At 45.4% G+C, this 24147-nt stretch overlaps 1 protein-coding gene across 5 annotated transcripts in view; it reads right to left on the reverse strand.

Annotated features, from left to right (window-relative positions):
• The window catches only part of LOC311129993 (R3H domain-containing protein 1-like), a 77356-nt gene that overhangs the window by 25253 nt on the left and 27956 nt on the right, over positions 1 to 24147 (reverse strand). For 4 of the 5 annotated variants that reach the window (XM_084162573.1, XM_084162570.1, XM_084162572.1 and 1 more), the window contains 11 exons: positions 20063 to 20328; positions 18933 to 19139; positions 13633 to 13774; positions 13181 to 13259; positions 12874 to 12933; positions 12323 to 12463; positions 11704 to 11812; positions 10406 to 10501; positions 10210 to 10292; positions 9841 to 10058; positions 2726 to 2907 (listed from right to left, as the gene is read on the reverse strand). In XM_084162573.1, coding sequence (XP_084018699.1) covers positions 2726 to 2907; positions 9841 to 10058; positions 10210 to 10292; positions 10406 to 10501; positions 11704 to 11812; positions 12323 to 12463; positions 12874 to 12933; positions 13181 to 13259; positions 13633 to 13774; positions 18933 to 19139; positions 20063 to 20254 — 1509 coding nt within the window. In that variant the 5' untranslated portion in view covers positions 20255 to 20328. Of the gene's footprint in view, positions 1 to 2725; positions 2908 to 9840; positions 10059 to 10209; positions 10293 to 10405; positions 10502 to 11703; positions 11813 to 12322; positions 12464 to 12873; positions 12934 to 13180; positions 13260 to 13632; positions 13775 to 18932; positions 19212 to 20062; positions 20329 to 24147 lie in introns of those variants that run through there. The other variant, XM_084162574.1, reaches the window with a different exon arrangement.

Raw genomic sequence — 24147 nt, forward strand, 5'->3', positions numbered from 1 at the left:
TGAACCAACTATATTAATTTGGGGACAGGTCGAAACACACATGAAACATTCATGGACATTTAGCTGGCTTGCTGTTGCTAGCTAATTTGTCCTGGAAAATAAACATTGGATTGTTATTTTACCTGAAATGCATATGGTCCTTTTTCTGTTGTTGCTGGAATTCAGCATTCCTCTGTGGACTTTATATGGCGGTTGGCAACAAAGTTGAAGGCGCTTTACTGCCACCAACTGGACTGTGGACCTCGTTTATCTTTCAATAACCCACGTGGGTTAGTATGCTCCTAGCCTGGCTCGACTGACGCCCGTTGACGCGTGCGAGAAGTTTGGATGAAATGACTGAATAACGTGACCATTTATTTTGCAACGCTCTCACACGCAACACAGGTCAACAAAACAAGGGGTGAAAAACATTATTGACTAGCCTCGAGAAGTAACGCTAAGCAATGCCTGAGACTAGTGAATACAAGTTAATGAAGGAACTTTTGCTAAATTCCATCCTTGTTTATTATTTTATAAGCATTTGCCTACATGTACACTCAAATCTTAATGTTACATTATGTAGTCAGAGCGCCAATGGGCATATAGCAAGAATAGAACATTTGCTCCATTAATTTTGCTGGAGAAAATCTCAATATTTTATTAATCACAGTAATCTATCATATAGCCTGTAAACTACCTCATAATATTCCCATTTAGATATCTCAGGCACCTACGGTATCAAAAACTAATTTAGCTCTCTACTAAAGTTCACTACACATTTACAAAAGTTTTATCCACAGCTTTTTTTTTTTACCCTGCCCGAAGAGGGAAGGTGGGATAGAATGATGCAAAGACTGGGGGCAAAGGAAGGAAGGAAGGAAGGAAGGAAGGAAGGAAGGAAGGAAGGAAGAGGTGAAAAGAAGAGTGAAGAGAAGAGAGTAAAGTACCACAGTGTATAGTTGGTCAGAGGAGACGGAGAGGAGCTGAGGTGGGTAAGAGACAGATGAGTACTGGACAGGCTGAGCAGAGGGCTGGAGGGGCCAGACCGGCTGAGGAAGGGACAGAACAGACAGAGGCGAGGAGGCGAAGAAAAGCAGTAGAGGAGAAGAAGAGGTAAAGAAGGAGAGAAGAGGTAAAGGAGGAGAGAAGAGGTAAAGGAGGAGAGAAGAGGTAGAGAAGAGGTAAAGGAGGAGAGAAGAGGTAAAGGAGGAGAGAAGAGGTAGAGAAGAGGTAAAGGAGGAGAGAAGAGGTAAAGGAGGAGAGAAGAGGTAGAGAAGAGGTAAAGGAGGAGAGAAGAGGTAGAGAAGAGGTAAAGGAGGAGAGAAGAGGTAAAGAAGGAGAGAAGAGGTAAAGGAGGAGAGAATAGGTAGAGAAGAGGTAAAGGAGGAGAGAAGATGTAAAGAAGGAGAGAAGAGGTAAAGGAGGAGAGAATAGGTAGAGAAGAGGTAAAGGAGGAGAGAAGAGGTAGAGAAGAGGTAAAGGAGGAGAGAAGAGGTAAAGGAGGAGAGAAGAGGTAAAGGAGGAGAGAAGAGGTAGAGAAGAGAAGAGGTAGATGAGAGAAGTAGAGGTAGAGAGGAGGAGAGGTAGAAGGCATTGGGTTTAGTCAAAGACATTAGGCAGAGATTGCAATCATCACAAGAGAAGAAAGTGTCAACTCAAACAATAGAGGAACAGTATATTAGTTAATGGAGTGAAACGGTGCTAACTCAGGGGGGAATCCAACTAAACATGGGGGATACCAACTACACATGGGGGAATCCAACTACACATGGGGGATACCAACTACACATGGGGGAATCCAACTAAACATGGGGGATACCAACTACACATGGGGGATACCAACTACACATGGGGGAATCCAACTACACATGGGGGATACCAACTACACATGGGGGATACCAACTACACATGGGGGAATCCCAACTAAACAGTAATTCAGTTAATTAAGTTCAGTCAATAGATGACCACAGATATGCATCAATGTATATGAAAGCCATGGGAGAGCTCTTAGTTCAAAATAAATATTTTCTCATCAGCCCCCCCCCCCCCCACTGTAATTATGTTTTTATTAGGAAGGGCCGTTGCTGCTTCACCATCGGGAGGGGAGGGGAGGAGAGGTATCCTTGTCCAACCACTGGGTAGTGCACCCACACTATCAGAGGTCAACTCAATTTCCTGCCCTTCTATTTTCACTAATGAAGTTCAACCCCTCTGGCTCTGTTTTTTTTTTTAAGGGGCTCTTCATGACAGGTTGTGTTGATGAGGATCTTGCTATTAGAGATTGCTATTCCTACCACTCAGGGCCTATATGAAAGCTAATGACTACCATTTGGGCTGTGTGCTGCACCAGTGGTCACAGTGTTTAGCTGACACTGAACTCAATTCATTTACTCTGACAGGCAGGGGTGGCGACTAAGGAGAAAGGCCGGTTGCAAAGTTTCCTCAACAATTACACCGTACAAATGGCAACCACCACCATGAGCTGTCATGGTAATGTTTTGAAATGGGGGGGCCATGTCAATCACCAGGGTGGTTTAGGATGACTGTGGAAGAATTGAGCATGTGCATTAATTATCCTCCTACTTTCCCCTGCCCAATCGGATTGTACAAGCTCTTTGTAATGTGTATGTGGTGTGTAGTAGATGTTATGAGTAAGCCTGTGTGACATCTACATTTCCTCCTAAGGGGTTCAACTGAATTTAACTCAAAATTCAATTCAGTGCCCTGCTGAAGGGTGTTAGCGGACCTGTGCGAGGACGTGGTTGTGATTGGTGGGCTGGTGCTGGCCAGGCGGTTGTGGAGGAGGGGGCATGGGTTGTTGGGTCCTGCCCTGCTGATTATGATGCTGATGATGTTGATGCTGAGGAGCCATGCTGTGGTTAGGGTTGTACACCACAGCACTGCCATCCGGGTTCACAAATGGCTGTCCTGCAGGGAGAGAGAAGGGCAGGGTTGAAACACACTGGAACACCACCAAAACTAGCATCTCTATAAACACATACATAAACATAATTTTCAGCATTATCGTCAACATTGTCAAGCAACACTATCCATCTCTATAATCACATCAATAATAATGAATATTTTCAACATTATCAACATCACTATCGACACTGGCCCCATTATCAACATTAAATAGATAACTTCAACGCTTTGATACAGTTTGACAAATTGCCAAGTATTCAGAAATGTAACGGCTATCATTATCCTTACAGCAGCTGTAGACTGCAGAGTATCCAGAGGGCTTCATTTACATAGCCTATTTATGAATTCACACAGCCGAGTAAATATTTATAATAAATGTTCCCCTTTGCACGAGCAGGAAAAATACTGTGTGTGGAGGAGGCACTTTATGAGGAGAGAATGGCTTTTTTACCCCCAAGGGCTTATATACATGCATTAACGCATGTATGCATTTCTCAGTGGTTCACTGAAATAGGCTGGCTCTGAATGCCGAATATCCTTTTAAGAAGGTATTTTTCGTGCAGAAAAGAGGTTAGTGCCACGGAGCAATCCAGAGACACTCAGCTTGTGTATTGCTTTATCCATCATATTACAACATAGGCTGGTGTTTCTTTACATTTCTCTTCTACACACGTCTGCTGAAGTGCCTGTTGGTGATAAAACGTTATGATAGGGACCAGGGTTCACACTTCAGAGACAGAGGCGTTACACATACAGTGCTGTGAAAAATAATTTGCCCCCTTTGAGATTCTCTATTTTTGCATTTTTTTTTTGTACTAAATGTTATCAGATCTTCAACCAAAACCTAATATTAGATAAAGGGAACCTGAGTTTACAAATAACACATTTTATTCAACACCCAATTCCCCTGAGTGAAAAATTAATTGCCCCCTTACACTCAATAACTGGTTGTGCCACTTTTAGCTGCAATGACTGCCACCAAATGCTTCCTGTAGTTGTTGATCAGCCTCTAACATCACTGTGGAGGAATTTGGCCCACTATTGTATGCAGAACTGCTTTAACTCAGCGACATTTGTGGGTTTTCAAGCATGAACTGCTCGTTTCAAATCCTGCCACAACATCTCAATTGGGATTAGGTCTGGACTTTGACTAGGCCATTATTTTTAACCATTTTCATGTAGACTTGATTGTGTGTTTTGGATCGTCTTGCTGCATGACTCAGCTGTGCTTCAGCTTCAGCTCACAGACAGATGGCCTGACATTCTCCTGTAGAATTCTCTGATGATACAGAGCAGAATTCATGGTTGCTTTTATTAAGGCAAGTTATCCAGGTCCTGAGGCAGCAAAGCATCCAAAACCATCACACTACCACCACCACCATGCTTGACCGTTGGTATGAGGTTTTTACTATGGAATGCAGTGTTTGGTTTTCACCAGACATAATGGGACCCATGTTGTCATGGAAGCACCTGGATGATCATCAAGACTCTTGGAATAATGTTTTAGGGACAGATGAGTCAAAAGTCTACCTTTTTGGACAACATGGGTCCCATTATGCCTTGCGAAAACCAAACACTGCATTCCACAGTAAGAACCTCATACCATCGGTCAAGCATGATGGTGGTAGTGTGATGGTTTGGGGATGCTTCGCTGCCTCAGGACCTGGATGACTTGCGGAGATAGAGGGTGGGTTTTCTAGATTATTTTCACGTTCAACGCCCAAACGACCATCCGATGACCCTGACAATAACTCCTCTAGAGTTTTTAACTATCAGGTGGCGAAATGTATTCTCTGGGTGCTACACAAGACTTCCCCATTTTCCAACTCCTTAGGAAAGGTCAATAAGCAATTACACACCCCTGGCTGGCTCTCGAAAAACATATTAGTACCAGCGCCATATACCCAGGCTTATCAGCCAGGTCCATGCATATTTAAGAACCAACATTCTCTAGGACGGCCATTGAACCAGCAGAGTGAAGAGGAATACATTATACATCAAAGAGCCGGCTCGCAGACTATCCAATAACACCGTACAGTGTGGCTTCATTATCCCGTGTCTCAGCAACACTTTGGGGAATTTGTTTTGACCAACGTCAGGGTATATTGATCTTGCGAGACAGCCATCGTTTTTCAAAGCGCTTCTGTTCCGTCCTCATGTGGGAGGCAGAGAAACGGATCCTCATTTGCATGCAAGCCGCATCATTAGACAGTGACTCCTGTGTCAATTCGGAATAATTTGAGGAAAAGCATTACGCAATCTGTCGGTTGGGTTTACTTTTTAAAGGACAATCAAAGCAACTTCTAATTATCACCTCCCCCAAAAGACTCAGCAGCATCACAACTCAAATACATCAGAAATAATGAATGAAAGATGCCTGGTGTTCTGTGTTCTACTGTGGCGTTCCAACACTTTGCTGCTTCCAGGGAGACAACACTCTCCACCATCAGAAGCTACAGTTCCCTCTCTCCCCCTCCCTCCCTCCCTCCCTCCCTCAACACCACAAGAAGAAAGCAGTGGGGGAATAAGCAGCAAGTTGTACGAGTCTGTGAATCGTGTTAGTTTGAAAGAGAAGATATCAGTTTGTGAAAGAAACCCAATGACAGGATACAAACACAATACACATTTTGCATCCCCCATGACAAGCCCCTGTACTTTAACTAACTCCTAACCAACCTGGTAGGTAGATTTAGGTTACCAACCTGTGTGTGGGTTGACCAGGACACTCCCTGGCGGTATCCCTGTGGCTTCCAGTGGAAGCAAATAGTAGCTAGTGTTAGCCGTGTTCGCAGGCGGTGCCGCACTCCTACCTCCCACCTCATAGAACACAGTACTACTAGCGCAGACAGCTGGGTAGGCCGCTGGGCAGGGAAGCGCGGCGTGGTTGTGGGGGTGGCCAGCCTTGGTTAGAGCCGGGATGGGGTGGGTTGGCAGGGAGCGAGAGAGCGAACCTGTGGAGGACCCTACACTACCAGAAGACTCAGAACCTAGGGAAGGAAGGAGGGAGCGAGAACAAAAGCCGTAACCTACAGACACAGCAGAGTTAAGACACCACGCTTAGATTCGTTATGTGGGGATGGATGGGGAGAGTGATAAGATGCATACCAAGGCTCACAGTAACAAGGCAGTAAGGCCACGTTACTGATGGTATCTACTGGAGGAGCCGCGGCTTCAATTCATTGGGCATTTCATGCATCAATGGTTGAGGCCATAAATACCTTGGTATTTCTACTTACGTCAACTAATGATTTTTTATTAAGGAATGAACTACTTCGAAAGGTCAGGTTTGAAATTCCAAACCTACATAGCCAATTAACTATTCTAATTACCTGTGGGAGTGATGCTGTCATAAAATAGAAAGAGGATAATGATATCAACAGCTCTAAATATGAAAATGTATGCACTCACTAACTGTAAGTCGCTCTGGATAAGAGCGTCTGTTAAATGACTAAAATGTAAAAGACCAGTTAATTAATTTCTTGATTAATGTCTTCATTTAGCTATTCACTTTGTTTTGCTATTCACTTGCGTGTCCAAGCACCAACACCATGTCCATGGTGAGCAGAACAGAACACTTTAAGAAACTAATAGATTCTAGAACAGATAGATAATTAGATCATTAAGACGTGAAACAAAATAAAACATAATTTACTAAGATGTTCCATTACAATTCTAAAAAGAACGCCAATGTATAACTGCTTAAGTCATGCTTTGTTGAAATGGCTAGCTACTTCACCTATCAAACTGACCATTGCATGTTTGAGATGGGGCTCTGAATGTAATAACCAATGAATTCACACTCGCGATACCAAATGGTTTCTAATACAATGAGAGGAGGAGTGGCCAATCTAATTGGAGGGGAAAGCATGCTGAAAAGGCAAGCATTAGAAAGCACACTATGTAAAAAATAGACAGTGTCTTGGGAACATGCGAGTGGTATGTTTAGTGCGAGCAAGGCGTGAAAATGCACTAAGAAAGACCTACATCAATCTCGTGTTGTCAAATAGCAAAGAAAAGTGCTCCGTCAATGTCTGATCTAATAAAATGAACCTTATAAATAAACATCCCATCAATGCAGGCAGACAGGAGGAGATTAAGAATAGATGGTTTGGTGTTCCTCGTCTGTCGCCATCTGTTTGAGAATACAACCACACAGTGAAGCACCCATTTCACCTGGCAGGAGTAGTCATAGGGAATGTGTCTGTTCAAAGACTTTGGCAGAATAATGGGCGTCATTCTAGAATCTGCCTTTGTCATGTCAAACGGCTCCTGATTGGACGCTCCTCTAATGGACAGGGCGTTGTGACCATAGAATTAGAAATTAGATTACTAGAATGAACTTCTTATTATGAGATAAAGGTCAGCCATTTGTCAGGGAGTTGGTCAATCATGGTTTGCCAGTGCTGTGATCATTGTCTCATGTCAGATATCAGTGCAGACGGGCGTCGAGATAACTAGCAAACACGTATCGGATGGTTAAAAGGAAGTTTGGCTACAATATGCTGTCCTAACATTCGAAAATGTTACCAAGGTGACATCGTTCACTGAACCCCCTTTCATCCTCAAAAGAGTCAGAGTTAATCTTACCAAATAATGACAAATAATGACAATATTTTTTTCATGAGGAAGTCTGCACAACCTAATTCTACATCTAGCGAAGGTGTTTTGTGGTGGTAGAATCAGTATTTATGAAATTCAAAACGTGCACGAAAATGTGCTAACTAACGCGTTAGCTAGCTAGTGTCTGCTTGCTGGCTGAACCAGTCTCAAATCAATCCATATGAAATGAAAGGAAGGGATGTTAACAACACCAGTTCACACACTCAATGCTGAATACTCCCTCTAGCTAACTAGTGTAGTGAAGTTCTAGCTAATGCACAAATGAGTTTTCATGATATCTGTTCTGCTGTGATTACTGCGCCGAGTTCTATAGCACAACTGACTGCCCTCTGCGATGTCATCGCATTGGCCAAATGTTACAAACTAGCGAGGCAGAGTGCCAGCTGTCAGTGTCAGATACATGCCGATTTCTGAGAACGGTCCCATAACTTTAGTGCCGTTCAACTTCATCAGCAAGCTGGCAAACTAGCTACCCTATGGCCATCCAAACAAGCTTGCACTAGGCTGCTAGCTGGAGCAAGTTTGCTCAGCTGATCGAGCATGGTTTGCCGTAGTAACCAGTTCTTCATTGCTACCGAGAGCCAAGTGATTTTCTGAATTAGGAACTAGCGTTAGGCAGATGAGCTGTAATCATTATTTTTTTAGATTAGTTTCTCGTCCTACAAGACAGATCGGTTGAGGGACGAGTGAGACGTAGGAGTGAGACCATCTGACGTGAGACAATGGTGCTGTGATAAGATAGTGTAAAATAATGAATTTGAAGAATGTATCTGCACTGCATGGTTTGTTAGCTAGCTAGACTGACCGTTTTAATGGAATGATTGCATAAATTGTTCAAATTAACTGCCAATATGCCAACATTCCAATCCACAGCAATACACTGGCTGAAATCAGTTGAGTATAGGACTTAGACAAGTTGTAAATGCAACAAGTACTGACATTGTATCATAAAATAGCACATTTTAGAGGATATTTATACAGAAAATTAATATAAAACCTGTATAAACTATTTATAATTATATGACAATATTTTTGGTTGACAATTCTACTACACAATTTCTGATATATCACATTTTACAGGATTATGCCTCCACTGCCATTCATTCCAATTAGACTGGTTTGGAATTCTCCCTGGCTGCCATTTTTACCCAATTCTGGAACTTTGAGGGTTTATGACATAGCCCCTCTAGTAATTTAATAGGATCTCCATGGTTGTGACCATAGAGATCCTATTAAGGGTGAGTTCGTAAATTGCCTTGTCAGAGTGAGTTCTGGGGTGTTCGTAAATTCAGAGCGTTGTCAGATTATCCTCAGAGCGTTTCGCTCTCGGAGCGTTCAGAGTGCACACTGGACGCTCTGGCCGAGAAGTAGGGTTGATCCGAGCGTTCTGACCTCACAACAGCAGCCCAAGCTAGCTGGCTAAAGTTGGCTAGCTTACTAGCTACTTCCAGACACAAATGAGAGAACACCTCACTCTGACCATTTTACTCGCCCTATCAGTTCTGGTTAGACTGTTTTCATGTTATCTAGAGCGTTAGTGACTGTAACTGTGCTGTTAGCAACAATTTAATTCAGTTTTTTTGCCGAACTTTACTGATACCTGTCATATTCAACAAGTGTTGCGCGTTCGTAAATTCATCAGTTGTTCTGCACTCTGGCACAATCAAACGAGAGTGCTCTGAAATCGGAGTAGATAGCTAAAAATAATTTAGGAACGCACCCTAAATAACTAATTCCTAATTCTATGGTTGTGACCATAGAAATAGAATGAATAGAACAGGCTTGGAAGCTCTAACCCTGGCAATTTGACTGGTAAACTCGCAATGTCTGCCTGGTATTGTGATGCAATAATTGCCATGGTATTTTGGAATGTTCTATCAACTGATGCTGGATTGCCATGGTAATGTAGAATGTTCATTCAAATGATGCTACCTGATGTGGCTCATGCAATGGAATGTATTTTTTGTAATGTCAGTTAAGTTGACTCAACAAATCTCACAGATTTAAGGATACACTTCCTGATTTTACTTCCTGGCATTGGTACACTCAAAATAGCTGCCAGTCCACCCATTATGCCATCATTGACTTGAATAGAGACAACCATTCTATTTTTATGGCTGTGACAGGTGCTGCACTGCTGACTGTCAGAGTCCCAATATATGGGTGGAGACTTGAACTGTGGTGAAGTGAACTGTAGTTGGTGGTTGATGGTTAGCTTGGTTAAAGCAGACTGAACACTGCTATCCCCATGGAGCGTGGCATTCAGTCTGGTTTAACCAGGCTAGTTGATGGTGGATGTGGTGGTTATTTATGTACCAGTCTTAGAGAGGCGACCCATGCTCTTGCTGCTGCCTGAGCTGTCTCCCCTGATAAGGACAGAGATGCCGCTGAAGCTGCTGGCTTTGGTCATGGCTGGCCTCAGGTTACGGTTGGAGCTGTCTGAGTCGGTGCTGCTCCACGGCCGGGGGTCAGAGTTCTTGGGCTCGTTCTCAGAGCTGCTCTGGCGACTGTTGGCCGAGCGGCCATCTTTTAACCTGAGGAAGGATCCATTTTAAACCATTATGGGATTATACATGTATTAGCTATTATAAGAAATAGGAACATTTTATGCTATTAAGGACCACCTTAGCAGAGAGTACGAGATGGGGAAAGTGTCATGGCTATGTTATGGTGAGAGATAATTACCTAAAGATTTGCCGCCTTTGCTGTGTGCTGTTACAAGCATCATCCTCCTGTATCCTTTTTTCAAGAGCAAAGCCATCTGGACCCTGTAATAAAATAAGTTATGTTAGCTACTTGTATTTATTGAGTCAAACTCTCACAATCTGCATTTAAAAGCGATTAAATTAATTTTAAGGGAATTCAATGGGGGGGTTCTTACATCTTGAGCGAATATCCTGTCTCTGGCCCTCTGGTAATCCTCCTCTCGTTCCTCTATAGACTTACTCCTTCTGTCTTCCTTCAGCCGCATCCGCATCTAGACACATCAACACTATGATTTAGCACTAACATCTAGACACATCAACACTATGATTTAGCACTAACATCTAGACACATCAACACAGTGATTTAGCACTAACATCTAGACACATCAACACTATGATTTAGCACTAACATCTAGACACATCAACACAGTGATTTAGCACTAACATCTAGACACATCAACACAGTGATTTAGCACTAACATCTAGACACATCAACACAGTGATTTAGCACTAACATCTAGACACATCAACACAGTGATTTAGCACTAACATCTAGACACATCAACACAGTGATTTAGCACTAACATCTAGACACATCAACACAGTGATTTAGCACTAACATCTAGACACATCAACACAGTGATTTAGCACTAACATCTAGACACATCAACACAGTGATTTAGCACTAACATCTAGACACATCAACACAGTGATTTAGCACTAACATCTAGACACATCACTAACATCTAGACACATCAACACAGTGATTTAGCACTAACATCTAGACACATCAACACAGTGATTTAGCACTAACATCTAGACACATCAACACAGTGATTTAGCACTAACATCTAGACACATCAACACAGTGATTTAGCACTAACATCTAGACACATCAACACAGTGATTTAGCACTAACATCTAGACACATCAACACAGTGATTTAGCACTAACATCTAGACACATCAACACAGTGATTTAGCACTAACATCTAGACACATCAACACAGTGATTTAGCACTAACATCTAGACACATCAACACAGTGATTTAGCACTAACATCTAGACACATCAACACTATGATTTAGCACTAACATCTAGACACATCAACACAGTGATTTAGCACTAACATCTAGACACATCAACACAGTGATTTAGCACTAACATCTAGACACATCAACACTGAGTCAGCACTATGGTTTGTTAACAGCAACAAAGGGCTTAGGGAATTCACTCTAGGAAACCCTGAACTAAACACCATCAATACCATTTGGCCATTGAATAGTGCTTTGTGCAGAGGAAAAACACTTTAATGGGTTTGTGTCTTTTTGGAACTTGACTGGCTTTGGCTTTCATGGTGAAGAGCTAATTATTTATTTTCAAATTGTAACTTTTTTCTTGGAAGCTCATTGTTCATTGATCATAACGAGGCCTAGTATAGATCTGGAGCAGCTCACATTAAACAACTCTCTTACCATACTGTCATCTTTGTCTGAGCCAGAGTTGTCCCTTTTGAGAATGTACCGCTTTTGGAAGTCGTCAGTTTTGTCATCTTTGATGTGTTCTGAAAACTTCTGATCAGGTCTACACCGAGAGAGGTAGAGAGAGAGAAAGGAGGGGGGAGATATATAGAGGGGGAGGAGAGAGAAAGGAGGGGGGAGATATATAGAGTGGGAGGAGAGAGAAAGGAGGGGGGAGATATATAGAGGGGGAGGAGAGAGAAATAGAGAGGGGGGGAGAAAGAGAGAGGGGGGGGAGAGAGAGAAGGGGGGGGGGGGGAGAGCAGAGAAAATAAAAACGGGAGTTGTGGTAGGGCTTCTTTCCAAGAAACCTGAGATGTTTACACCATCTCCCTTCCGCCTCAAACAACATTGCTCTCCTCCTCCTCCCTACCTTCCTCGCCGCAATATTGAAAACGCAGATAATTAAGTTTCCCAAAAAACTCATTTCAGGGGACGCAAAGAAAAATCTGTTTTGCCTCGGAAGAAGATACGGAGACAGTAATTTCTGCAGCCTAAGCCGTTTGAAATAGAGTAAGGCTGAGAAATTGAATTCTTGGTTGTGGCAGAGAGGGAGAAGAGAGAGATTACTCACATTCTTGTATTGCTAGTTTTGTTGATGATTACAGATTTCCCGGTTTGGTCGACGTTGTGGTCGAGGCCGAAGTAGGCTGCGACGCGGTGCAGCAGCATTCTGTGGTAGGAGGTCATCGGAGGGAACTTTCTCTTCTGGCTTCTGGGGGGGAGGAGTGGGAGAAGACAGTGGAGGTTGTAGGAGGGGGGAGGGAGAGGGGGAGAGGAGATGGGGAGGAGAGTGGGAGAGGACAGGGGAGGTGGGAAAGGATGGGTGGAGAGTGGGAGAGGACAGGGGACCAAATCAATAATTCAAAGAGAGACTACAGGACAATTAGGAAGATTCGTTCTGGGCAAAACGGTCCAACATAGCCCGGAGTCAAATCTCATTAGCTCTCCCGATGCAGAAAGCGACATTACACTAAATTATGCATGGGCTTAATAAATGACCAGAAACAGATTACTCTGTTGAAATTAAACCCCCCAACAAATCAAGACACGAGAGACTCAACTCACTCGTAAATTCAGTTGAAATGCCCCCCATAAATCAAGAGACTCAGCTGAACTACTCACTCATTATTACTGATAAAGTCAAGAATGTCCTGTTCCAACTTCAGCAGCATCATTCTGTCCCTGTGAATATAATGGATTGAACATGGAGAGAATTAGTTTGACGTCTGTTCAGTCATTTCAGCACTCATCTCATTACCTCAGGGTATGACAGAAACTGCAATTAGTAATCGACTGATGAAGATGCCAAGTGTTCAAAAGGTAACCTTTAAGAGAATGAGTGTTTGCTTAATCACCAGTGAAAGAAAAACAACAGCTGGGCTTGTGGATGCAGACAAAAGGTTTTTAAATGACTGGCATGGCTACCCACCTGGGGTTGTTTTTCAGTGTGTTTACTAAGAACTCATGGAGATCGATCCCGGTAGAGTCTGTATATTCCTGACTGGAATCTAGCGGGAGTGAAAAAAAGCATTAATGACAAACTTTTCTATTGTCTCCTCATTTCGCAGAAACTTTGCACAAGTTAATCGAGTACTTAATGAGCAAGAAACATTTATGGAAAAAATGTAGGTTAAGCTTGCAGGACATAGACCATCGATTGCTTTTTCAGTGAATTTTACAGAAACGTTGAAGGTTTATTGAGTCCTTGTTTTCTTAATTTTTAAGAAACTTTACAACCTCTGAGAAACCTCTGGTTCCTGACCATAGTAGGTGCCTAGTGCCTACACACACACACAATGGCTGTGTCCCAAAGGGAAACCTATTCTGTATATAGTGCACTTGTTTTGACCAGGGCACATAGGGGAGGCAGACGATGCCTACCTCTGGACAGCATCTTCCTGTGCATCCTCTCAGTCTTCTCCAGCAGCTTCTCCACTCCTTTATCTTGGTCCTCCTCATTCTTGATGGGCGATGCCTCCTCCTCTTTGTCAAACGACTGGGAGAGCTGGATCTCAATTTCATCCTGGGAAATAAAGACAAGAGACTGTTGTCGTCACCTTTTATAATGCAATAAACGGGATCAGGCGTTTTCTCTTTTCTCAGTAGCTAGCCATCCATCAGGACAATGATGAGGACCCCCACCAGAAAGAAATGCTTCCCTTTCAGAGTCAATACTAAAGTAGAACAAGCGCACAACATGACGCCCAGGGACCACAAGTGTTTTTTCCTTTAATGGGGGAGGAAAGGAAAGCTGCAATGTTTAAAATGGAAGAATGGTGAATTTTTTGCTCCGCCCCTGTGAAAAGTACTAGCCTGGGAGAGATTCAGTTTGCTAACAGAGCTTTGGTGCGGCACATACTGAGTGAAAGCGAGGGATTGTAAATAGAGTGATAGAAGAAGATAAAAATCCCAGGAAAGGAAATCTCTAGCGCTCAACAGTTCAAGAGTATAAATATGACTGAAGGAGTCTTAAGGAGTTCACTTGCTTCCAAGCCAAAACAGTTTGGAAGAGTTTGTGCATATACTATGACAACATTTTGGGAAGTTTCTGTTCAATTTGGACTTTGGTGAGGGCACACAACTTTTTTTCCTTGAGGCAAGCCGAAGTTCGGAGCCGAAGTCTACGCCCCTTCGTCGGTGATTGGTCAACAGTAGGGATTCTTCTATTTCTTTGTTGTCATTCAACGAGAGATTACTTGTTTTCATGCACATTTTTTCATTGAGAAATACTGTAAAATTGCATGACTAAGATCTTGGCAAAACCTTCAAAATTAATGACAGGTTTCTTAAGTTCTTAGATTCATTCTGACTATTTTGAGGAAGTGTATACTGGCTACAGCGTCTCAAAATGGACAAACAGTACTATTGCCGCTTTTTTCTCATTTTTCAAGCGAAGGTCTTTTAAGGGAGTATGCAAGCACACTCGTTCGGTTCGCTAGCCGCCAGCCGAACTTGAAGCATACTGACGCCTTTAGTGTGACACCCTGCCAAGTATCTGACTGATGGAGTCTTCGTGTGACATCCTGCCAAGTATCTGACTGATGGAGTCTTCGTGTGACATCCTGTCAAGTATCTGACTGATGGAGTCTTCGTGTGACACCATGCCAAGTATCTGACTGATGGAGTCTTCGTGTGACACCATGCCAAGTATCTGACTGATGGAGTCTTCGTGTGACATCCTGCCATGTGTATTATTTCATGAGGTGGGAGATATTTTTACTTGCGTTTGTTTCATTCACTCACACAGTTGAAGAGTTTCCATGATACTCCTGATTAAAGCTTTTTCTTCAGTAAACCATCTGAACAAAAGTATTTACTTCTTTGGAATGAGTGGAATGAAAGTCGGCCTAACACTTAATAAAGGTGTTCTACAGAAGCCTGGCTTCAACCAATTTGACAGATTTTCTCCTTCCGTCTGATTAAAATGACATTTTAATAGGCTAATCCTAGCGTCAGTTTTTGTGACAAAATGTCTGAATTCGTGTTAAACAAACAAACCATTTTTTTAAATCTAGACCTCAGCTGAGACTAAACAAAAATATGAATCATGAGGTAGTGGCCTGAATCTAGGTAGGGACTTCAATAGTCACAAATCCTTTCAAGCAAAAAAAAAGTAATGTTATTAAAAAACATTATTTTCTGAGGTGTTTGTAGGAACACTACTGTTCTGGAGGCTGAAGATGACTAAAGAGGGGAACGGTTGGTGGAGAGTGGCAACTAACCAGAGGAATTTCTTATGAACCTCTTTCTTGATATTTCGCTATTAGAAGAGATGCACTTGAGGGGTATACATATGCAATGAAATGATGGTTAGACACCAGCTGATGGTTCGGGGAGGAGGGGGGCTTGAGAATTGTCATGGGAGGGTGGTGGCAGTGGGTTTACCTGATGTTCTCGAGGCAGATCAGTGGTTATAGAAGGAGGAGGAGAGGACTCTTCGCAAACAGCCAGGCTCCGAACTAACTTTAACTTTGAGTTAGACTGGGGATTAGAGAGTGGTGAGGGGTAAGAAGAGAGTCAGGATGGGACAAAGAGACTGTGCAGGTAGAGTTTAAAAACACACCACAAACCAAAACGCGTCGAGGGAGGGGGGTATTAGAATGAAAACGAAAAGAAACCCAGAACTCCCGTGCAAGCACAGCACACACTGGCATAGCAACCCACTTATTGGTAGGGTTTTCTAAGCTCAAGAAGACACCATGCACACTGTCACCTAGGTTACATTAACTGGTCACTGGTTAGATCACTTGTCCTGATTCTGATGCATTCAAATTTTAAATTTTGCACTTGAATAACTGAAAAACACAAAAAACCACAAGCAACGAAAATATTATTCACACACAAAAACGCATTCCTTTCAAAATAACAAAAACACTCAACTGACATGTAAAAAAAATGCAGGCAGTTTGTAAATTAAAGGGAAACAACAATTGTCAACTACTGGATGATGGGGTTCATCAAGCAAAGTGTTACAGACATGCCTCTTGTACCTTGGGCCTTTTTCCTGTCTGTTCCGATGTCTGCTGCTGCACGGTAGGCAATGAGACAAAATGGATCACATGAGACAAGCGTCTCATTGTCTGTAAGCCCTGGGATGATTCCCCTTTACAACAAACTGACTGAGGAGGACTGAGTGACATGACAGACTAAAGAATACTGGGATCTGCTATTAAAACAATTTATTCCATCCCTACAAAAACGGATTATTTGTTAAAATGTTTTTGTATTTATTTTGTATTATATTTTTTGTGAGTTGCAAACTTCTCGTTTACCTAAATGTCCAACAGATTCCACCTTGTTTATTAATGGTTGATGCAGAATAAGATGTGTTAGCCCTCTAATGCATCAGGCTACATTATACCCAAGGCTAAATAAGTCGCTGCAGTAGAGGATTTGGAAAGAGTGTGCGCCTTGGCCTTCATGCTACTGTGAATTCTAGACTCGGAGGGATGGTCGCGGGGAACGGTAACATAACAGTCTTCTCCTGCACACACACATCTAAACCAGCACCGTGTGTGCAGTGAGGCGCCTCGATCTGCAAAGTGGAGGTGACAGATGGCGACAAAGACATTCGTTCTGCCTCCCCTCCCTATCCTTCTAGGGGTGACACAGGAGACATTTGTGGATAAGCTGGGATTTGAGCTTGAGATTATCTGCTTTTCCCCATCTTGCCTGGCTCTCCTCAGCAGACTGACTGCAGGGCTTCTGGCCTTTCCATTTCTTTACAGCTCTCCTCGCTCTGATTGCCTTTAGTACTGTCCAGGGGGGGCCAGCCAGGCTAAGAGACGACTGAAATGGCACCCTATTCCCTATAAAGTGCACTACTTTTGACCAGAGCCCTATGTGGCACTATTTCAGATGCAGCCTGCCGTGACACAGCTCTCCTCTGACTGCTGCACCGCGATACAGCTCTCCTCTGACTGCTGCACCGCGATACAGCTCCTCCTCTGACTGCTGCACCGCGATACAGCTCCTCCTCTGACTGCTGCACCGCGATACAGCTCTCCTCTGACTGCTGCACCGCGATACAGCTCTCCTCTGACTGCTGCACCGCGATACAGCTCCTCCTCTGACTGCTGCACCGCGATACAGCTCTCCTCTGACTGCTGCACCGCGATACAGCTCCTCCTCTGACTGCTGCACCGCGATACAGCTCTCCTCTGACTCCTGCACCGCGATACAGCTCTCCTCTGACTGCTGCACCGCGATACAGCTCCTCCTCTGACTGCTGCACCGCGATACAGCTCCTCCTCTGACTGCTGCACCGCGATACAGCTCCTCCTCTGACTGCTGCACCGCGATACAGCTCCTCCTCTGACTGCTGCACCGCGATACAGCTCTCCTCTGACTGCTGCACCGCGATACAGCTCCTCTGACTGCTGCACCGCGATACAGCTCCTCCTCTGACTGCTGCACCGCGATACAGCTCCTCCTCTGACTGCTGCACCGCGATACAGCTCTCCTCTGACTGCTGCACCGCGATACAGCTCCTCCTCTGACTGCTGCACCGCGATACAGCTCTCCTCTGACTGCTGCACCGCGATACAGCTCTCCTCTGACTGCTGCACCGCGATACAGCTCTCCTCTGACTGCTGCACCGCGATACAGCTCCTCCTCTGACTGCTGCACCGCGATACAGCTCCTCCTCTGACTGCTGCACCGCGATACAGCTCCTCCTCTGACTGCTGCACCGCGATACAGCTCTCCTCTGACTGCTGCACCGCGATACAGCTCCTCCTCTGACTGCTGCACCGCGATACAGCTCCTCCTCTGACTGCTGCACCGCGATACAGCTCTCCTCTGACTGCTGCACCGCGATACAGCTCTCCTCTGACTGCTGCACCGCGATACAGCTCTCCTCTGACTGCTGCACCGCGATACAGCTCCTCCTCTGACTGCTGCACCGCGATACAGCTCTCCTCTGACTGCTGCACCGCGATACAGCTCTCCTCTGACTGCTGCACCGCGATACAGCTCTCCTCTGACTGCTGCACCGCGATACAGCTCCTCCTCTGACTGCTGCAATACTATATAACCACCTTTCCAAATGGAGCCAGGTCGACAGTAGACTAGTGCTGCTGACTGAGATATGAAAAGGGAAACTATCTGACATCAGCAGGGTCAAGGCTCTTCAGAAAGGGGGAAAGCATGAGGGAAATGTCACAGCATCAAGGGAGACTAGCCTAGCTGTTCACTCGTTCACGCGCTACCTGTCAGAGGGAGAAAAAAATGACCCGCCCGCCATACAGAAACCTCCACAACCTTAACCTTCAAGTGTATAATAACTGAGTAGTGATTTTGAGGTACACCGCTTCTGCAGATTCTCATAACTCAATTATCTGACAATTGATTGGTTGTGCTTTGCCGGAGACTCCCCAGGGCCCCTGAGCCTGTGCTGTATCGGAAAGCAATTATTTCTCCCCGCTCTGCCCACCGATACACCAACCCCCGCCTGTCTCACTAGCCCCGTAATGTTTCTAGCTGCATATACTTTCAGTGTGGTGTAGTCCCCAGGTACATAACCCAACCCCTTCAACTAACATACCATGATACGGAAATTGTGTTGGTGGAATGGTTGATTAGGGGGGTAAGGGTTGAAAGCAGTGGGAAAAGGCTGACTGGTGGGGATGGTGTGGGGCCCAGGGAGGAGATACAAACCTGCTCTGTAATGAGAGGTTTACCTGAGTTTCCTTTGTGTCTTGGCAGCAGCTCTCATCTGTTCTCTGTGGTTGGAACTGGGTCTGAGGTTGGGCCTGTGGCTGGGTCTCTGCCTGCTCCCTGCAATCTGTCTTGGTCGGGCTTGGCTCTTCTCCCCCTGCTGGCATCCATGTGGCACTGGCATGGTTCCTCTCCTCCGTCTCCAGACCTCTCATAGTGGTGCTAGTCTCCTTTACAGTGACAGTATCAGACATCCTCATTAGAGAAAGCTACTTGGAGCTTTGTCTAAAAGAGCTCGAGACCTAGAGAGCAGAGAGAGAGAGATGGACAACACACGACACGGTTCCTTTGGTCAGCCTCAGCATATCCTCCCCGAAGGCTACCGTTTCAGCAGCAGCTATTTGTATTAAACAGATCAATGTTTCCTCAATGACAAATCACCCAATACATCCAGTTGTGTAATAATGCATCACAGTAAACCCTTAACCTCTCCCCCACCCTACATCCCCCACTTGTTCTAAATTGATGAAAACTGCGTCCCTGAGAGTGTGAGCAGCACCTGGCCCTTCCACCAAGCTCTACCATTAACACATCAGTGGCTTCTAAAACTATTCCATTAACACATCAGTGGGTGAGATATGCTCTACTCCTGTGTGTGTGTGTGTGTGTGTGTGTGAGAGAGAGAGACACTCCTTTCCAGGCACACCCTGGGACTGCCTGACGGTGTGTGTCTGGTTCCACGGCAGACGTCAGCGTGGCCAGATGGTGCAGCGAGCTGTAAGTGTTCTGTCTGCCAGGCTGCCTGCCTCAGAGCGGAGAGAGAGAGACGGTGGTTGTGACACTCCCATGTGTGACGTTGCAGCACCGAGGCCTCCAGGGACTCATCTCCTCCTTATCGTGAAAACGGGAGAAGCAATCTCCCAGTGTTATCTCCAATCTGGCAACCTGTCACCACACTGCCATCCTATTCTCTGTTCTCTCCCACCCAGTCTCTGACCGGTCTGCCCTGCCCTTCCAGTCTGCCATCTCTAGCCTGGACTGGACTGCCTTTTTAATGTTCTGTCCTGAGACATTAGCTGTGACAATCTATGACTGCATAGGCTGTAACGTCGTGACGTGAGCGACATCATGTATGTGTGTGCGTGATGCGTACCGGTTGCGGTGCTGGGTGCTGGGCCTGCAGGGGCGTGGTGGCGCCGAAGAGTAGGGTGAGGCCCTCTGAGGCAGGGTCACTCCGGGTGCTGCTGCCACCACGGGTGTCTGGGTGGTGCTGGACCAGCTGGTGGCTGAGGCTCTGGCTTGTGTTGAGCTGGGTTGTGCTGGAAGCCCTGAAGAAGAAGCCCATGTCCCCGTCACAGGCACTGGGTCCGGCAAGCAACGGCACTGGCCTCGGACAAGGCTCTCATGCCCCTCCGTGACCTGGAGAGAGAGGGGGAGAGAGGAAAAGAGAGAATGGTTTGTTAGTATATGTGTTCACTTAAATCCATAATGACCAATGTAAACTGCTCTTCAACACTTTGTAGAACAGGGTGTTGAAGTTGTCAAGTCCACACACGGAGTAGGAGTCCTACTAGAACAACCATTTTGTTGATTTTGAATCTGCTCTACTTGGCTGACCAAATGGCAACCATCTTGCTGAGAAGAAGTGAACAGACGCTTTCTTGGGTTCTCTCTGATTCTTTTATCTCCTGTGGTTGGTGGCCAACCTCTGGGGCTGTCACAGAGAGCTAACGTTTCCATCTCCATGCTCCCTCACACTCTCACTCCGCTAAGCTCTGCTATCTTCTGTGTGTGTGTGTGTCAGCCCTGCCTCAGGGAGGTCAGCCAGGTCAAGTGGATTTCCAGCTCGCTCCGTAATCCGGTTAACAACGGCTCCACCTCACCTCTCGGCCCTACGGAGCCCTGGGTAAACGGGCATTGTGTCACCTCACAGACATTGCCATTGGTACCAAGAAGCATGGCAGCTAGTTCAGAACAGTTGTCTGATCAGTTCTACACTGGCCAGGATAACTCATGATCACACACACAACAGACAAGTTTTGCCTCTGCCAAATTCCTATTATCGAAACCAATTTGTTAGCGCTTCTCAATTGTAGCAGAATTTAGTGGTGTAAACACTATATATCAGTCCAGACAGTCGTTAAAAACAAGCCAGGCCTTGCCTTTGCTGGAGGCCTGAGATCATCGGGACGTGTTGAGAATCACAGTTAAGCAAACATTTGCCGGGTTCCTGACTCTGACAATGTAGCGCGTTTATCGTTTATCAGGCTAATGGAGGCAGCGCGGTGCTGAAGCAGGGGCTGCTTGCATTATTTATGCTTCCGATGACCTCGCCTGATTGAGATTCATGAGATCTGGAGCCCGGGGCTGGTGGGGGCCGTCAGTGGAGAGGACAAGTGTGTGTGTCTGGGTGGCTCTTAAGTCACTCACACACAAACTCAGTCACGCACTAACGGACACACAAACTCTCCTTGCGCTTAAACACACACAAATTGCCCACACACACACAGAGCCGTCTGTCGGTTTGCTGCAGCCTCCTGTCAGTCAACAGGGCGTGTGGTATCTGTCAGAGTCCCTCTGCTCGGACTCTTGAGGCCTCCGGCCGTCTGGGCTGCCTGCCTGCCTTGTGCTGTGTGGGATGTGGGAGTGAGCCTGCCAAAAGCCCTCCACATCCCTCACACTATGTGGATCACAGGGACCAGCCGTCGGCAAGGGGCTGAACAAGACGCTCAGCATATTTTTCTGCCTCTTCCCTAAACGCACCTACTCAAAGACAATTATGCTTTAAAGCGAGCGGAGAAGAGCAGTTATAGAATTCATGAGCTCAGTAGTTCACCAACCCCCGCCACCAATACCACCCCTCCTCCCATATTTATTTTCCGCGGCACAGCCACCGCCAGGCGAGCGAGGATGCCCACGCATGGCCGGCCTTTTACCCCTCCCGCCTCCGCTCTGGAGCGGCCACAGATGGAGGCTCTCCAGGGGGTAGAGGAGGAGAGCAGGGTTGGGTGGCGGTGGGGGTGGTAGAGAGGAGAGCAGGGCTGGGTGGTGGTACAGAGGAGAGTCTCTTCTAGTGAGAGGATCAGTGCTGCCTGACTGAGGCCCCATGAGGATCAACCTCCACAGGGTCGCGTTGCGATGAACATCTCGCAGCAGCAGGAGGCCACATGACTCTTCAGGGACATCTTGTTTCAGCTAGAGCACCGATTGGACGTTCAGTCCAAATGTCTGTACATATGCTTGTTTGTGTTTTCTGATGAAATCATGAGTGCATCCTCGTTCTCCTCACAAGGTGACACAAATGCAGACTGAAGATTTTACAGAGGCAAAGAGAAGGGCATTTTTCATTTTGAGACAGAAAAACAGAAGAAGCCTCCGTTCATCTCTCTCTCAAAAAATATATATATATATAAAAAGGCAGAGCTGCGGTTTCTTTTTGGCTGGAGCCTGAGCAACTGCAGGCAGTGCTGAACAGAACAGGCGAGGAGGATCCGAGAACACATTCACCACTAATTGGCCAGTGTGTTTTAGTCGAGCGGCTAGCCAGAGCCAGATAGAGACCGCACCGGCAGTCTCCTCTCGTCACAGTTGACTTGGGGAATTGTTAGGTAATTACAACTGTGGCCGACCGAAACAGAGTAAAAATAAGGGTGGAAGTGCCGAGTTTGTGAGTGACCCAGGTGAATGTAATGGACTGTGTGCGTGCCTCTCTCTCTCTCTCTCCCCCCTATCGGTCATCCAGTCGGCAAATGGATCTAGAGAGATACAAATGACATGTGTGTTGGTGTCAACGAGTGACCGCTTAGCGTGAAGGTGGTACTGATTTTGTCAGGCTGGATAAATAAACTGCTGGCTGCTTCCTCTTTCTGCCATGTTGTGTGTAAAACGGAGAGGCAGGGCGCATCCCAAATGGCCCCCTACGGGCCCTGGTCAAGAAGCAGTGCAGTATATAGGGAATAGGGTGCCACTTGGGACACATTCAGGGAGGAGTCTCAAATACATAAACAGTGAGGGAGCATGGCACTAACCTGCGGAGGAGAGGAGAGCCAGCTACTGTGTCTGCAAGTTGACGCCGAAATAAACCAGAGACAAATAGACTGATCTGTCCGTGACAGTCCAATCATGTGTTAACTAACAATGAACATATACTATTATATTTTCCAGAATATAAACTGGGTAAACAGTATTTCCTTCAAATGCAATTACAGTATGTGACTCACAAAAAATAAATGATATATTTTTATCCGTAGGGAATGCATTTATTCTGGAGGCAGACTTAAAAAATTGTGCAACGAGTCACATTTTTCTATCCAGAATAAAAGAAAGTGCATTTCATTCCGCAATATTAGAATCCTTTGAACTGAGGGAGATGACAACTTTAATTAAATTCCTTCCTATCAAACTTTATCTTAAGCACATTTCTATTGTTTACCACACACACACTTGAATTTTTTGCATTTTAGTCATTTAGCAGACACTTTTATCCAGAGCAATTTACAGTAGAGAGTACATACATTTTGTGTTTTTTTTGTACTGGTCCCCCGTGGGAATCGAACCCACAACCCTGGCGTTGCAAGCGCCATGCTCTATCAACTGAGCCACACGGGACCAAACACACATACCAAAAAAAAAACACAGGGAGGCAAACCCCATAACTGCCCCTTTTTGCACCCACCATGCCCCCTTCCCCTTCATCTGAAATATGCCATTCCCTGGCTTCAGTTTGGATGTGCGCCAAGACCACACACACACTAAGATTCTGCTGCATTCGACACTCTGAAGGCTTGAGAGAGAGAGAGAGAGAGAGAGAGAGACACACAGAGAGAGAGAGAGAGAGAGACACACACAGAGAGAGAGACATTCCACCTCTAGCCCCGGGGTGCTTTCTCTAATGACACTCTCTGAATTAGGAGGTGAGAGGTTCAACTCCCAGACCCCGCTGGTGCTGTCCATTTCCATCTGCTTAAACACAAAGCCGTGATCAAAAGCAAAAAAAGTACTGTCGGCGGCCAAGCGTTTATATTAAATGCAGGAATACATTAGTCTATCAGTACATCGAGCCACACTAAGGACTTCATATCCACATAACCCATCATAATATTCAGCAGAAAGAGGAGACATTTAGAGAAGAGTGAGAGAGATTCACTAACGGAGAAGGGCCATTTGACCTCAGGGCTGCTGCCAGAGACGAGGCTACCTCTAGCTTCCTTTCAATTATCAACGGGGGGAGAAAGAGGA

This window comes from Coregonus lavaretus (assembly GCF_964263955.1).
Source record: "Coregonus lavaretus genome assembly, chromosome: 5".
Classification (NCBI taxonomy): domain Eukaryota; kingdom Metazoa; phylum Chordata; class Actinopteri; order Salmoniformes; family Salmonidae; genus Coregonus; species Coregonus lavaretus.